The 16,448-nt window shown below is 38.4% G+C and overlaps 1 protein-coding gene across 1 annotated transcript; it reads left to right on the top strand.

The window, feature by feature from the left end:
* The first annotated feature begins 10,391 nt into the window (after window positions 1-10,391).
* Window positions 10,392-15,942, top strand: rpl32 (ribosomal protein L32). Its single transcript, XM_039771126.1, has 4 exons — window positions 10,392-10,496; window positions 14,438-14,538; window positions 15,159-15,340; window positions 15,753-15,942. The coding sequence occupies exons 2-4, from the start codon at window positions 14,443-14,445 to the stop codon at window positions 15,880-15,882; spliced, it is 408 nt and encodes a 135-aa protein (XP_039627060.1). The 5' UTR covers window positions 10,392-10,496; window positions 14,438-14,442; the 3' UTR covers window positions 15,883-15,942.
* Window positions 15,943-16,448: the final 506 nt, after the last annotated feature.

Genomic DNA, 16,448 nt, shown 5'->3' on the forward strand with positions numbered 1-16,448 from the left:
TCAGCCAGCCACAACCCTAAACTGGATTAGCCATACTTGAGAATATTACGTTGTTACTATGCAATGCTGCTCTTCATTTGTTTGGTTGAAAGTGTGGCAGAGTGGCTAAAGAGTTGGACTGAAAAGCACCCATCTGAATGTTCTACTCTCACTATTTAATCATTGTGATACACTAAGCCTGACATGACTAGAATTGTCAAAATGTGGAAACACTGTAGATGGACCACATGGTTATTGCCACTATCTTACAGGTCCAGAGCACACTTCAGATGGATCAGTTATTACTTATGTATATTGCTGTGAATGACAAATAGTAATTAATACTTCATTATTCCTGCGTGTGTTTAATGTCAATTCTTCATTTTGTAGAATCCTTTTATGGCGCTTTTCCACTGCATAGTACGGCACGACACGGTTCAGTTCAGCTCACTTTTGGGGGGTTTTCCACTGGGAACAGTACCTGGTACCTGGTCCTTTTTTTAGTACCACCTCAGCCGAGGTTCCAAGCGCGCCGAACCGTTACCAAAATGTGACGTGTAAACTCTGCTGGTCACTGATTGGCCAGAGAAAATCGTCATTACTGTGTCACTGAACTTGCGACATGAGACACAACAGACCCGCTAGATTTTTAGCACAGCCAGCGAAGGTTCGGACGCACCATTTTGTTTTAACCTAAAATGGCTGTTTCGTGGTCTGTTGAGGAAGTACAGACATTCCTCTCGTTGGTAGCCGAGGAGCGGATCCAGCGAGAGCTGGATGGGGCGACGCGGAATGAAAAAGTTTTTCAGGAGGTCGCTAAGCTCTTGGGCGCACGGCTACCATCGGACTTACAAACAGTGTAGGGTCAAGTTAAAAAAAATAAGAGCGACTACAGGAGTATAAAGGACCACAACAGCCGGAGTGGTTCAAACAGGCGCTCGTGGAAGTGGTTCGACCGAATGGACGCAATCTACGGAGCTAAACCAGCGAACAATGGAAGGGATGGTGTCCTGGACTCGGCCACGCCATTGTTGGACTCGGCCACACCATTGTTGTTGGAGAACACGATCGAGGATGGTACGTTGTGTTAATATAACGTTTGAAATCTTAACTTTACTGATTTTATTGACCGTTGATTCTTATTTTATATCGCAATTTGACTGTAAAATCATGGCCTAATGAAGCACGAAGTCCTAGTAGTTAACATTTATCAGTGGTAGTGCTATTGTTCATGATGTTCATGTTTTTTTTTTTGGTGTGTTGCAGTAATTTGTGCTGATTAGACAAACTGCGTTTCAGACTCATTGTCCACGATCGATTCACTTGCACTTTTTTCTCCATGCAACGACGACTCCTCTTCCCAAGCGGTGCTAGCAGCATCTCCACCACACCCGCCAACACCATCACCGTCAACCTCCAGCGGCACGACGACACCACAGCGTGTGGTAACGGGTATGATACAAATTAGATATTTCATATATCATAGTATGTACAAATAGGATATCACAATATAGGATATATATCCTTATATACCGTGTCTCATGAATTCCTGTTGCTTACCATAAATAGTATAATATTACCATATAATGCCATAAATACTGTAAATTTAATTGAGTAAAATCAAAATAATTAAAAAAATAATTTCTCCCATTTTTACTCCAATTCTCTACGCTTTGGTCCAGGCAAGAGGAAACGGAGCCTGCACCATCAGGAACATCTTGCTGCATTGAGAGAGATGCAGGTGGCAGACATTCAGCGTTTTCTTTGGCTGCCATCAGCCTCTTTTGAAACAAACTCCTTCGTCTTGCTGTTAAAAACATCCACATGCCGAGAATGAAGAACACCATTCCGTCGATATGCTCCATTGTTGTGTGTTTGTTTGTGGCGCGTTTACGATGATGTCACGGCAGTAGAGGTGGCGCAACTATAACGACACGTGAATAATCCCGCCCACTCTAAAGCGGTACTAAACTGCAGTCGAAACGCAAACCAAGCCGAACTGAGCCGAACCAAGGTGAGCTGTACTGAACCATGCTGTGCCGTACTATGCAGTGGAAAAGCGCCTTTAGCAAGGAGTGGCTTCAGAGGGCTGAACAGCCTAAACACAGAGATGTAATAACATCACAGATGAAGATTTTCAAATATCTGTTAGAAGTTTCGAAAATATAATCCCAAAATGAATGAGTCCAGCTGTATAAATAGATTCTTTAAAGAAGACTGAACTAAAATCATAACCCTCTGTTTGGATTTTGAATGTTGTCCCATCATATGCCCATGTAGGTTTTTTCCCCAGGGGTACAAGATTTCTTTGCACCTCAGACACATGTAGATTAGATTTATTGCTGACTCTAAATGGGCCTGGTATTTGTGAGTCAAGATGTTTGTGAGTGGACCTTGTGGTGTTCTGGTGTCCCATCCAGAGTGTGATCAGTCAGGATGGACTCTGAACCGGATAGACTTAATCTTTCTAGAATCTCTGATACACCAGGTCAAGGACTGATAATCTAAATAATAAAGGCCATGTTATATTAGATTACTTTTCCTGCAATTTTCAGTGGTAGCCTTCATTTTCATAATCTTAGTGAGTTGGAGGAGGTCAGTGGTGTGCTCCTGTGAAGCAGTCATGTAATGTGACATACCCAGTGACCTGGGTTTGATTTTGTCTTTAGTCATAAGGGTTGGCTCTGCGTGCATGAGAGCTGACAACTAATGAATGCACAGCTGGAATTATACTGCATAGGATGAAGTAACAAGGAATGAGAAACATGGGTGTTTTGGAAAATATACAGAAGAGAAGCTCGTCTGTCTGATGTCTTGTGTTTTATGTACCATGACAGAATTGAAAAAGAACAAAAACAGCAGCATTTGGGGCTGAACTCTTGTTACCTGTTGAACCTGTTAACTCCTTGTAATGTGATGGCTCTGCCAAGCAGCATGTTATTGGCTTTCCATAAAAGTGCTGAACTGGATTGTGCTGGAAGATCAGGAGTCAGCTGGTAAAAGTGACATGCCCAATGATTTTCAGCCATTTAAATTAACATGCTCCAGTGATGAGATCAGCAAATCTGACAAACCCAACAACTAGAAGTTGCATAATGAGACATTAGTTTAACTTATATAAAAATGTGGCCCACAGAGCGGTTGAAAGAAGAATTTTCATGGACTGAACAGACAAATTAAGAATACAACCATCCATTTTCTAACACATTTCATCTAGACGAGGGTCAGTCAGGGGAATCAGTCAACTGCAGGACCTGCACATTAATACCAGGCCAATTTAATTTCTCCATTTCACCCACGATGTATGTCTTTGGGAGGTAAAAACTGAAAATCTACACAGATGTGGGAAGAATGTGCAAACTCCACACAGGCAGTGTCACTAGAATACCACTGGGCTAAATAAATAAGGAATTATTTGCCCACCCATTTACTGGACCCTCTTAAACCACATTCAGGATCATGGGGAGCCAAAGCAGATTAATGGAGAGACAGAATTGTTTTTGCGATTATTTTTGAAATCATGGATTTTAACCAGATTTGACTGAATTATGAAAAAGCAAACAGACAGGATTGCATTTTAAAACATGCAGACAAAATCGGAAGCAAAATAAACAATGTGGTGTGGGGGTCTAAATGAAGAATGTGGAAAATTATCTGCTTCATGAAAGTCAGGTTAGGTTGAGGAGCTTGCACTGCTACAGCGGGTTGCCTCACCCACCACATAACAAAATAGCTTGGAATCCCAGTTAGCAACCCCTCAGGCAGACACACAGTCCAGTCGCACCCTCCGGAAATTCATGAATGCTTCATAAATGACTTTGCCTTCAAATCTGACATACTAATTCTGTCTAATCCTATATATTATATTTAGCAATGGTATTCAATTGTTTCCTTCTTTTTTGACACACCTTGTGACAAAAACCTTTGACACACTTTGTGCACTGAGTGTGATGCTAATGTTTGTGTTTCTGTTAAACCAATCTATTAATCCGACAGTCTGTTCATTAATAAATTAACCAATTGCAGTCTCTAAACTAATTCAATTCATTTTACTTTATTCTTGCATGCACTTTTCATTGAATGCAGATTCATAATTTCATCATAACTGCACATAAAGATTTGAAAAATTGAAGAATATAGAAGAATGCTATATAATTGTAACTGTTTATCACAGAGTGTTTTATTCTAGTAGAAATTCAGTTGTTACTCAAGAAATAGCAAAGCTGACAAAGAGACAGAACACTGTGTCAGTAAGCCAGAGCCACATATTAAGAAAGAGGCTGAGCAGAAATGAGCACTGACAACAACCTAGTAAGTCTCCAGAGGAAATACAAACTGATACTCTTGGAGTTTATGAATCACATGTGTAATCATCTATCTGCTATATAATCAAACACTAAGGTCTGTGTCCAGTCCCTCTTTTGATCTCATTGGTCAGTTAGCTTTGTTGAAATGACAGTAAAAGAAGTGCGAGCATCAGACGCACAAGGAGTAAAGGCTTATTAGGCACACTAAGAGCATTGCTTTCAAAGATGGCAAGTATAAAACCAAACATGAGGTGAAGAAAAGTGACCTCGAAAATAATGAGAAACCAACTTTACAGGAATGCGCTCGAGAAAGGGAGTACCGGTTAAGAGATGGTCACACACATGCAAATACAGAGGAAAGGCGGTAAAGGCATAGAGTATAGGGCAACAGGTAGCAGATACATTATTTTTTATTCTATGCCCTGTCTTCAATAGATACCGTGGCTAGAAATATAATAGGATGTGCATAAAAGGAACTGCCAAAAAAGTGTAGGCTTCAGTAAAACCCGCAGGTGATTTAGGGAAGCGATCCACCAGAATACCCAAAAAAAAAAAATAACAAAATTAACCCATAATACATAGATAGTGTCACAAGTGTGTGCATAGGGAGCGTCTACAAGATTCTATCAGGTGACACCTCCACCTCAAGTGCCTGAGATATGAAGCAGTAATGCCTCATCTTTTTAATCTGCCGACCGTCAAGAGACGATTTTTGATGTTGCTTCTGGGCTTCACCTGGGAGTCCTGTCTCTTCTTCTTGAATTTAAAGAACAACAACACTGGAAGTCAGCATTCACTGATGAACCAACCACCCGAAAGAAACTTATCTAAATGAGGACCTTGAATTTGAAATGTGCTGGCTTGTATAGCCTAGAAATGGATAAATGAGGAGAGAGAGGTTGGGAGCATGCACTGATACAGCACATTGCCACACCCACCACACAACAAACCACCTCAGGATCCCAAATCAGACCCGAGTGCAGCTGGTGCCATCTCAGTACCACACTAGTTTGAATGCAACAGTGTGAGGTCTGTGCAGTGGATGGAGTTCCAGTCCTGCCACCAACCCCCAAATTTTCCCTTGTAAGTTGGAGGACCTGCTTGTAGGGCTGGATGCAGGTTAACATCGTACCCAGGACGGAGCAATTGCAGGTTAAGGGCCTTTCTCAGGGGACCAATGGAGTGGAATCACCTCTGGGATTCAAACCAACAACCTTCCGATTGCTGGAGCAGATCCCTCACCTCAGGACCACCATTCCGCCTTGAAATGGATAATAGATGGCCAATAATTTTGTTGGACTTTGCTTTCCTTTTCATCTTTTTTTTCTTTCACTAAAGGGGGTATCTGAACAACCCTTTATAATCTTCTGATCTTTTTTATTTTACTGTAGATAGATAGATAGATAGATAGATAGATAGATAGATAGATAGATAGATAGATAGATAGATAGATACTCACTATAAAGACACTTAAGACACTGCCCTCTGGTGGCACCTTGTGATACTGCCACTGTGAATACTCTATCCTTCATTTTTTTTATGTTTGTACAGTAATGGCTGAGAGAGATTTTTAATCTAATTTCTTCATGGAAAAGAAAGATAACAAGCTTTCTTCTAGAATGGCCATCTATGGAATCAACAGAAAACAATCTAAAAACCTCCATGAAAAAAATCTCACGTTTCGTGTGTTGCATAATCCACAATTCAAGTCACCCAGACGTATACTCACAACTGATAAAATGCATGTATTTTTTGTTAAAATACTGTTACTGGTTCGAGCATTTGAACAAAAGCCCTGCATATTCCCCTCATTCACTGGTCATAAATCCTCTCCTTAAGTCAAAAGCTTGACCCCATGTGAACGTGTTTCCTCCGTGTGCAATGCTATGATTTTCTGGAAGTATTTTTTAGCAATATTTTACCAAAAAAGAAAATGATTTTGGTCATCACTAAAGACTAAATGAGGTAAGTAACATATAGAAAAATCTAATTTTTGGGTGTAAAGCTCCTGTAAGTGTTCTGTTGTTGTCTTGAACAGGACCCCAAAATGGATGCTTCATCTTTAAGCATGGACCTAGCATAGATGAAATTTTGTTCAAATCATTAATGATAATGACAGTGTTATAATTTACAATAATAATTTCTGCATATATCCGAGAGTTCTTTTTAATTTTTGAAACATTTTCAGTTATTTATTTAGTGTTATGAAGCTATAAACACAGACGCTTGAAAGTTCTTATGTCTAATGTGAGAGTGGGACACTTCATACCAAGTTTCTTTGTTAAATCCTTGTCTTAAGTACAATGGAACTGTATACAGTATAATAATGTTTCATTGATAATGTATGTTTTCCATTAAAAAAAAAAAGACAAATATGTTTCATTTTTATATTTTTGATCGCAGCAAAACCTTACATGTCATTACAGGTTGAGGAACAAAAAAGGAGAAACTGCTTTAAACACTTCTTTCATTTGTCACCTTATACAGTATATATGAGTTTAGAATCAAGAAAGACAGCTAAAAACTCTTTGAGTAAAGTCCCTAGAACGGAGCAAAATGTTCATCACTCACCTTAGAAGTGGCTTTTTGTCCATCCTCAGCTTTGCACTAGATTGAGATAATGACAGAACAAAAATTAATTTCCTGTTGGTATTTTTATTTTTTTTTTTCTGGCCAGAAGTTCAAACCGCTGCAAGCCAGGGTGACAAACAGTTTTACGTAAGGAAGTGTGCTGAGAGAGAAGGTGTCACCTGACTTTGAGTAAATGATTAGCACCACGGTCTTTTTTATTGTTACCTTAGTTCTCATACACAACTGCCCATGCCAATTATGGCTTCAGCCTCTGCTCCTCCCTTCTTGCATTCCTGTTTCTTCATCTAGTGGCTGTACAGGTTCACTACTATAAGTACTTAGGGGTCCACATCAATGACTGGCTGGACTGGTCTTGTAACACAGAGGAACTGTAGAAGAAAGTGCAAAGCAGACTTTTGTTTTTCTAGGAGACTGTGCTCCTTTAATGTGGGTAGTGACATCCTTTACATCCTCTACAAATCTATGATGGCCAGTGAGATTATGAGCTAGGTATTGTCACATTTGCTTTGTTTCTATGCTTCACTGATTACCCTTCCCATGTACAATATGTGTTACTTCTCTAAAATAAAAGCCATTGTGAGTTTTATACCTGAACCACAGGCTCTGTGGTGTCCTTAATAATGCTTCACAGCTTTTACAACTTCTCTGTCATTATCATGTTTTGCAACAGTGAGCAACACGTAAGCCACAATGCAAGAAATTTTCTGTCTCCCAAATAAGAGTAAAATTAGTCACAATACTGTTCATATTGTCCATATGTATTTTGCATCCCTCAATTTTCCTTTTTCTTCCATTTCTTTGACTCCTTTGACTTTAATTATGTGTATGGGGCATGACCAATCTTAAGGATTACTCAGGCAGGCCTGAGGTCACTGCACTGTGCGTAGCAAATAAATTCTTGTAGGAATAATAATAATAATACATTTTATATATTTGTAGGTACCTTTCTAAACAATCAAGGACACTGAACAATAGGCAAAACACAGATTATAAAAAAATAAAATAAAAAAGTTAAAATCAGACAGAGCAATTGTAATCAAAGAGAAAAAGCAGTCTTAAACAAATGAGTTTTAAGTTTAGATTTGAAAATCTAAGCTCAGATGGTAGTGAGTTCCAAAGCTGGGGAGCAGAGCAACTTAATGCTCTGCTCCCCATAGTGGTAAGATGGACGAAAGGGACAGTGAAGTGGATGTAGGAAGAGGATCTAAGGGTACAGGAGGGAATGGCAACATGGAGGAGGTCAGACAGATATGGAGAGGCAAGGTTGTGAATAGTCTTAAAAGTTAGTAGAAGAATTTTGAATTGAATTTAGAACTGAACTGGAAGGCAATGAAGCTGCTGGAAAATGGGAGTGATATGGTGAATAGAGGAGGTCCTAGTAATGATGCGGGCAGCTGAATTCTGGACCAGTTGAAGCTTATAAAGAGATTTGTGAGAAAGACCTAAGAAAAGGGAATTACAATAATCCAGACGAGAAGTGACAAGGCTATGAACAAGGATAGCAGTGGTGTGGGGAGTGAGGGAGGGGTGAATACAATAAAGTGCAACTCGACAAAGCAGGTTGAATGGATGTAGATAGATAGATAGATAGATAGATAGATAGATAGATAGATAGATAGATAGATAGATAGATAGATAGATAGATAGATAGATCTCTATTTGTTCCAAAGTGAAATTTGTTTTTTTTTACAGAAGCAAGGAGCCCCCACCTTGTTTCTTGACACATTTCTGCTGAATGGTTTGTTGGTTGAAAGTCCTCAGTGTTAGTGTGTCAGAGAGAGGATGTTCTGCATTGTTCATGATGGCACTCATTTTGTTTTCATTCTCTCCACCAGTACTACTTCCACGGGGTCCAGAGTGTGTGTCGCAAAACTGAGCCAGTCTTCTTAATTAGCTTGTTGATTTGGTGGTGAAGTGATGTTACTAACCCAACATACCACATCATAGGAAATTGCACTGGCCATCACAGAGTTATAGAAAATATGAAGGATGTGACTAACTTAATGTGGTTGGTGACATCCTTCATATATTCTACAACTCTGAAATGCAGTCTCTAAAGAAAAAGCAGTCTGCTTTGCCCTTTCTTCTGTAGTTCCTCTATGCTAATCTAGCCTCTTATTTTGGTGGACCCCCAAGTATTTGTAGAATTGCACCACCTCTACATCCACTCCCTGTATAGTGACCAAACACAGCGGCTCTTTGGAATGATGGAATTCAATGACCAGTTCCATGGTTTTGCTGATGTTCAGTTGCAGACCATTTGTTCAAAAAAGTTCTCTGCCTGAGTCCTATCCTCTGTTTCATTCTCCTTATCAATATGGCCCTTGAGTGTATAATCATCAGAACCATCCTGCAAGTGACATGACCGGGTTTTATATTTATATTCTGAGAGGTGCATAGGATGAAGAGAAAAGGTGACAGGACTGAAACTTCTCATGTTTCAGTGTTGCTCATATCCATGTCAAGGACGCAGTCCTTGAGTCTCACAAAGTGTAGTTTACCCGACAGATGTTCTGTTATCTAGGACACAATAGGCTCATCCATCTAAGCTTAATCTTTAACAGGAATGGCTGGATGGTATTGAAGTCACTGGAGACATCAAAAAACATAATCCCCACCATGTTATCAGCTTTGTCCAGGTGAGAGTAAGCAAAGTGGGGCAGACAGACAGGTGTCTCTTGCACTCTTATCTTTTTTTGATTGCCACCCTCCAGGTGCCAATCCAGGTGCTGTACCATAAGAGGATTCATACAGTCCAGAACCAGCCTCTCAAATGTCTTCATGATGTTAGATGTGCGTGCCACTGGTCTGTAGTATGTATCTACAGACATTTTGATAAAATACCTTAAAGTATAAACATTTTTCATTGCCCTGATATTTTGTTGTAAAGATTTTAGCTTTTTTGAGCAGCATAGTGGCACAGTGATCATCACAGCTTCCTCACACGACCAGCATCCTAGGTGATGGATGCTAGTGAGATTGGCACCAGTTCCTTGTGAGCCTAAATTGGACTAAGCAGATCAAAGAATGTTAAATTTGCTTTTGATGAATCCTAGAAAATGTGCTAAGCAAACTGACTGATTGGTTATATAGCTGCAATGCTTATAGAGAAAGGTGTTATATACAGCACCTTCTAGTAATTATTTAAATAATCACTGTATAAATGTCATTCCTGCATGGATTTAAGTACAGATAATCTGTACGTCTTCTGTCTTCACGTTAATATATTTACAGCAATTCGTATGCAGGTATTGCATCAATTTTAAAATACAGTAGAGTAGAGATATCAGACGAACTGCTTTAAATTAAGCAAAGGTGTGAGACTAAACGTGTCCACAAGGTGGCAATTACGGCGCAGCGACCTATCAGGTCCTAAAAGGGAGAAAATGCCCCTGCAAATATTAACAATCAGCACGCATTATTAAAATAAAACTAACAAACATTACTACTTTACCATATTTATATCCTAAATTTGAATTGACTCTGAAACTCGTATACCGAGAACGAGGAAGACGTGACGTATTGTTTTACAGCCAGTGAAGTACCTTATCCGTTCCCAGAATGCCCTTCGCTCTCTCTTTCTCTGTGAAGTCTTCCGGCAAGGCAGACTTCTTTTTGGTGAGTAATGATAATCGAAAAGCATCTAACTTAAAATTACTGTTTTCTGATATTTAAATGGTGACATGTTATTTCTTAACATTTTAGCAAGCAAACCTGAGTGTTTTTATTATGATGTTTGTATTAATTTAATTGAAAAGCACAATCCAATTTTGGGGGTGCAAGGCCCTCTGGCTAACACCGGCCTTGTTTTAGTCGTTTTCACGTGAAAGCATGCTTAACCAAAACAGGCCAAATTGTTCATTTGTTTAGATTTTGCTTCTGTTTAATTGACATTGGTTAACGTTATTTTTGGTATGCTAATGTTTCGTTGTCTTGTTAAACGGTGGCATTATTATTATTTGTATCAAATACATGCTTGTGTGTCTAGTTGGCGTTTAAAATGATATGTATGGTCTGTTAAGTTACTTAAAACACGCCTTTACTTTTTGGCAGGCTAATATTAAATTTGGTGTAACTGGAAGTTATTTTAGATATTCCATGGCATGTTTTAATAAAATGTGCAAGTTGGGGAAGCTGTTTGAGTACAGTATAGCTGTTTTGACATGGTGCATCACGGCACTCGAGTGTTTCAACAACGAAGTGCTGATCTTCGAAGTGACTCGTTCAGTCCGTGCGAAGATTGGAGATAAGCCGGACCAGCTTACACACGTGTGCCGTACCGATTCCCACAGCTCCCGTGCCAAACAGATAAAAAAACAGTAGGCGGCCTTCCAGTTTTATATTGTGTTATTATGTTGTGTTTTTCACTGGCATTTCCTCTAAATGTTTCCATGCATTTTCGAAAGGTGACAATGTCTACAGAGCAGCTATGTTATAGTGTCTTTTGGGATATCGTCTGCAGCCTTCTGGTGAAGTCACTGAACTTTAAACCCCAGGGCTGGCAGTTCATTCATTGTTCCTCATTTGTTTTGTGACCTCCCCGAAGAAAATGTTTAAGTTGACAGCCACTTTTTAAAACTGTAATGTAGTTATGTTTGCAGAAGCAGTAGAGCATCCCCTAATTCTCGATAGAAGTGTGCCGTCAAAGGTACTGGGAAATGTTCTTTGTGATTGCATTTACACAAACAGGGCGTTCTTCAACTAATTTCACGTAAAGCAAAAAAAAAGAACTTTACAAACCTGCGTATTTACAGTAAAACGCCATGCCACATTGGTAGTAATGAGTGAAGCAGCATACCCTAGCGTGTTGTATGCATTGCACAAGTATTCAGTTTTGCTTTGCTGTACATTTTTTGACTGAACCAGCCCTAAACACACACAAGGTACCACCAGAGTGAATATTTTCATATATGTCCATGTTACGTTCAAGTGTTATGAGGATTGTTATTTGCTTTGAGAGTCCTAATTTTAGGTTATTAGAGGCAAAGGGTAAACTGGACTGTGTGTTCAGAATTTTTTTTTTTTTTTAATAACATGAGCTGCCTTGTAAAATGATTACTTTGGTATTGCTCACAACATCATGAGATGTGCATGTCAACCTGCTCTTTATTAAAAAAAGATTATAAATGTATTTTCCTCCAATTTTCATATACAAGGTGATTGTGTTGCACATCAGTTATACACAAATCTGTCATGGGCTATATTCATGCTGCTACATTTTCATTTAAAAATGATTTTTAAACCAAAACGATCTCCATCCATTCAAATGTTTTCACATCATTTACAAAATTATCTCTGTCCACAGTAAAATAATGTAAAGTTCAAAAACTGGGTTCACAAGTGATCTTGGCATTTATCACAGAACTGTGTGCAGCGTTCAAACTGTACAGAACACTGTTTAGTAGCATGTAGGTAAGTAACGCATCAAGCATCATAGAAAGCAATTCTGCTGTGCCCACTATGCTGGAATATGAGTTTCTTCAATCAAGGTTGAGCAATCTGGTAATGAACAGGACCCAATCAGAGCAGGTGGACTGGGCGGTCTCATGGTCTGGAATCCCTACAGATTTTATTTTTTCTCCAGCCGTCTGGAGTTTTTTCTGTCCCCCCTGGCCATTGAACCTTACTCCTATTCGATGTTAATTAATGTTGATTTATTTTGTCTTATAATTGTGTCTTTCATTTTCCTATTCTTTAATATGTAAAGCACTTTGAGCTACTGTTTGTATGAAAATGTGCTATATAAATAAATGTTGTTGTTGTAGGTGTCATGTAATACGCTTGAACCGGTCTGAACCCGAATAGAGACCGTGTTTTCAAAATGCTTCATTTTCTCTTTTTCACACCACGACCCAAAGGTTACATTTTGAGAAGTGAATGACTCTGAAGAGTGATTTCAGAAGTAGCTCTCTTCATGGGTTGAAGATGTCAGGGTAGTCTGGATGGCACTCAGAAACAGACTTTTGCTACTTTCCATTTACCTTGAATGTCGGAGCTGGGAATGGTGTCAAACCTGAGTTGAATGTATTCCAGAAAAAACTTTCAGAAAACTAATATGTATAGATAGCTCCAGGAAAACCTTTACTGTGCTTGCTCTTTTGGTTGATAACATGTTGCCTGGTATTTTGCGCATCCAAACACACTAGCCCATCCATCCATTATTCAACCTGCTATATCCCCATGTCCAAATATATAAGATGGACAGTACTGTTGTACAACTGATTTAATGAGACACTAGTAGCCAGGAGTGCTGAATACAGCATAAAACTACAGCTTTGACGTATTGTTGATGCACAGTACAATCATCTTGGGTTTTGAAGTTGGGGTTTGTTGCAACTCTTCTGACTTCCCAAGTAGGGAATCCAATTTGTGGGGTCATTACATTTGCAAATGCCTACTTGGAAATTCTAACTTCCCACTTCAAATAGAACACTGCATTTCTACACAAACATAGCAGTATGGATACACTGTATGTATAATTACATGTGTATGACTGGTTGGCAACGTTTTCATTTTTCTTTAATATGCCTGGGATTTTATCAACAAACTGAATGACAATTAAGTTTAATAAATGGGTGATAGAAAATACGTTGTATAATTTCTTGTATTAGGAATTTGTTAGTTTTTGCATACCCCTTAGGGTCAGAGTGCAGGGTCAGCCATCGTACAGCTCTCCTGGAGCCAAGTGCAGGTTAAGGGCCTTGCTCAAGCGCCCAGCAGTGTACGCTCTCATTTGGCAGTAATGGGGATTCGACCCAGCAACCTTCCAGATACCATCTTAGATCCTTGGCCTCCGAACCATCAGTTTACTCCACTCAAAGAATGAATTGTATTATGTAGGTTGCTCTAAAACAGGGACCTTCACAAGTTTAGCAGTTGATCAGGCAAATAAAATGGAATGCTATTTTTTATCGTTAATTGTAGTGTATTGCATACACGAGGTTGTAGAAAAAAATGGGTTTTCAAAGTTCACTGCTCAAGAGATGAACTACTATCCAAGAAGACTGCAAGATTTTTTTCCTGTTACTCTTAATTGGTATCTTGTTTCTGTTTGTAAATGATCTCTTTGCTTATTGACCTTCCTTGTTTAGATGTTTCCAACCTTGTTCAAAAAGATGTCATTTATTAGATTGAGAATTAGATCAAGAATTTCAGTAAAATGTTGACTATACAAGATACATCAGTGTTATAAAGCAAGAGACATGAACAGTTTGGTTAGTTTTTTGGATGAGAGTGAAATTCCTTTGCGTTGGTATTTTCACTTATTTCTCTCCGCCTGTTGAGTTTGTAAGTTTTGTCAGTGCAGGTTGTGAATTTTTTAAGAAGTCACAAGTATTAAGAAATACGCAAGTGTGTAGACTGGCCTGGTCAGTGGTAAATGATTGACTGTTGATCTCACATTTCAAGTTTTTCTTTTTCTGTAGTCCTTTATGGCAATTTGCAAATTTTGTAGCTAAATACTATGAAGCCAAAGCTAAGTGTTGTATGAAGCAAATATATTCTTAATACGCAGTTTATTTTCCACAAGTAGTAATCTTTATTGTATACTTTGTTTTTAGGCACCATGCCTGCCCTTCGACCTTTAACCAAGCCTAAGATCGTCAAGAAGCGTACAAAGAAGTTTATCCGCCATCAGTCAGATCGATATGTCAAGATTAAGGTAAATGCAAAAAAAGATTTAATGTAAATTTAGTCAGTTTTTCAAATCCTTTTTGCAATTAAAATTGTTGTGCATGTGGATCTGGACTACTGAAGTCTTTATATTGGGTTATTATGTTTGGTTGATTAAAAGTGTTTTCTCACTAGCAGTCCACCTCAGGTGGCTGCTTACCTTTTTCAATTCAGACTCTTAAGTGTCAAAATAGTACAGCAATTACTCAGGAACAACTGTAGCGGGGGAGAATGTTTGCATGACTTGATTTTTGAATGCACAATTTCTAAATGAGCACCCAGTAATTAAGGATTTTTTTACAGTAGTTGTCCAAGTAATATGCATGTCCCTCAGTAACTGACTGTGGTTAGTTAGAAGAAAGGTTTAATACACAGGTGTTGCTTTATAGAAATATCTGAACAATTCTGTGTTCTGTATGATGATCTTGTATTGTCTATGGGTAACTGGATTGACTTCACACAAGGTAGCAAACTTGGTTGATCTGCTACCATAAAAAGGGCGTTTGCTTGATATTTTGTAAATTTAATTGAGATGTTGAAAAAGAAAGTAATTACAGTGAAATTGTACTAATATAAATACAAATAATAATTTGTTCTGTTTTCATTTAGAAAAATTGGCGTAAACCTAGAGGTATTGACAACAGGGTACGCAGAAGATTCAAGGGTCAAATTTTGATGCCAAATATTGGTTATGGTAGCAACAAGAAGACCAAGCATATGCTGCCCAGCGGTTTCAGGAAATTCCTGGTTCATAACATTAAGGAACTTGAGGTTCTACTGATGAGCAACAAGTAAGTTCACATTGAAATTTTTTTTTATATACAGTAAAACTATAATCGAATAACAATTTTATAATAATGATAAAAATTCTTCTGCACATTAATTTCCTTATTTGAGACGTTGCTTGCCTCCTTGGCCTGTACTTAAAAGATCCATAATTCCTTTTGGGTTTTAATCCTTGGGGGTTTTAGCAATGCAAGGAAATTCCCATTCCTTCTCTTGTTCTTTAAATAACCGGATGATGGAAGTTAAATTGCAACATATGTAAAACAAGCCATGGGAGTGGGGTTATGTGGGTATATTCGGTGTAATCTGGAATATTTGGACATTGCATTTATCGTTCATCTCCGAGTATTGTTTTTTGTTACAGGATGCATGTATATTCAAAAAGTGTTGTTAATTAAAACAAATTTGTTTTTTCAGGTCATACTGTGCTGAGATTGCCCACAATGTCTCCTCAAAGAACCGAAAAGCTATTGTTGAGAGAGCTGCACAACTTGCCATCAAGGTCACAAATCCAAATGCTAGACTACGCAGTGAAGAGAATGAATAAACTAGCATTTATCTCCCTTGATTTGTTGTTGGCCATTTGTTGAATAAAAACTGAAACTTAGTTTTCTGTTTTTGGGGGCTTTATTTACATTGAAAAAAGAATGAAAGTGGCATATAAGGGCCCCATTTGTTCTTAGTATGTTGGGACTTTAACTTGCTAAAATACAATCTGTTCTAAATATCTGCTAAAAGTTATTAATTACATACCTGTCGCAGAGCTTGAAGCTATTTTCCTTCTTGCAAATTGAAATACCAAACATAGATGAGGAATTGAAGAGAGTTCCCATAGTGCTCCTGATATTGATTGTACATCCCTAGCCTTTCATCTCAGTGCACACTTGTACATTTTGTCATTGTGTATGCTTGTTCATTTTATATCCCTATCTAGAATATATTTTGTAGAGTGCAGCAGGTTTTAAATAGTTAATTTATAGGTTTTCTGCCACATCAGATTTGGGTATGACTTGAGAGTATTTAATTATTCATCTGGTGCTGCTAGTTGATGAAGTGGTTTGGTTTTTGAAACCTCATCCTGTAACCTTTCAAAGACATGGCCTGCTTTTGCTC

This window comes from Polypterus senegalus, chromosome 12 (assembly GCF_016835505.1).
Source record: "Polypterus senegalus isolate Bchr_013 chromosome 12, ASM1683550v1, whole genome shotgun sequence".
In the NCBI taxonomy this organism is placed as follows: Eukaryota; Metazoa; Chordata; class Cladistia; order Polypteriformes; family Polypteridae; genus Polypterus; species Polypterus senegalus.

What these genes read in the sequence shown, in the direction of transcription:
- rpl32 (XM_039771126.1), top strand. Translation starts at nt 14,443, where the DNA reads ATGCCTGCCCTTCGACCTTTAACCAAGCCTAAGATCGTCAAGAAGCGT. An exon ending in ATCGATATGTCAAGATTAAG is followed by an intron (nt 14,539 to 15,158) that starts GTAAATGCAAAA and finishes GTTTTCATTTAG; the next exon opens with AAAAATTGGCGTAAACCTAG. An exon ending in GTTCTACTGATGAGCAACAA is followed by an intron (nt 15,341 to 15,752) that starts GTAAGTTCACAT and finishes TTGTTTTTTCAG; the next exon opens with GTCATACTGTGCTGAGATTG.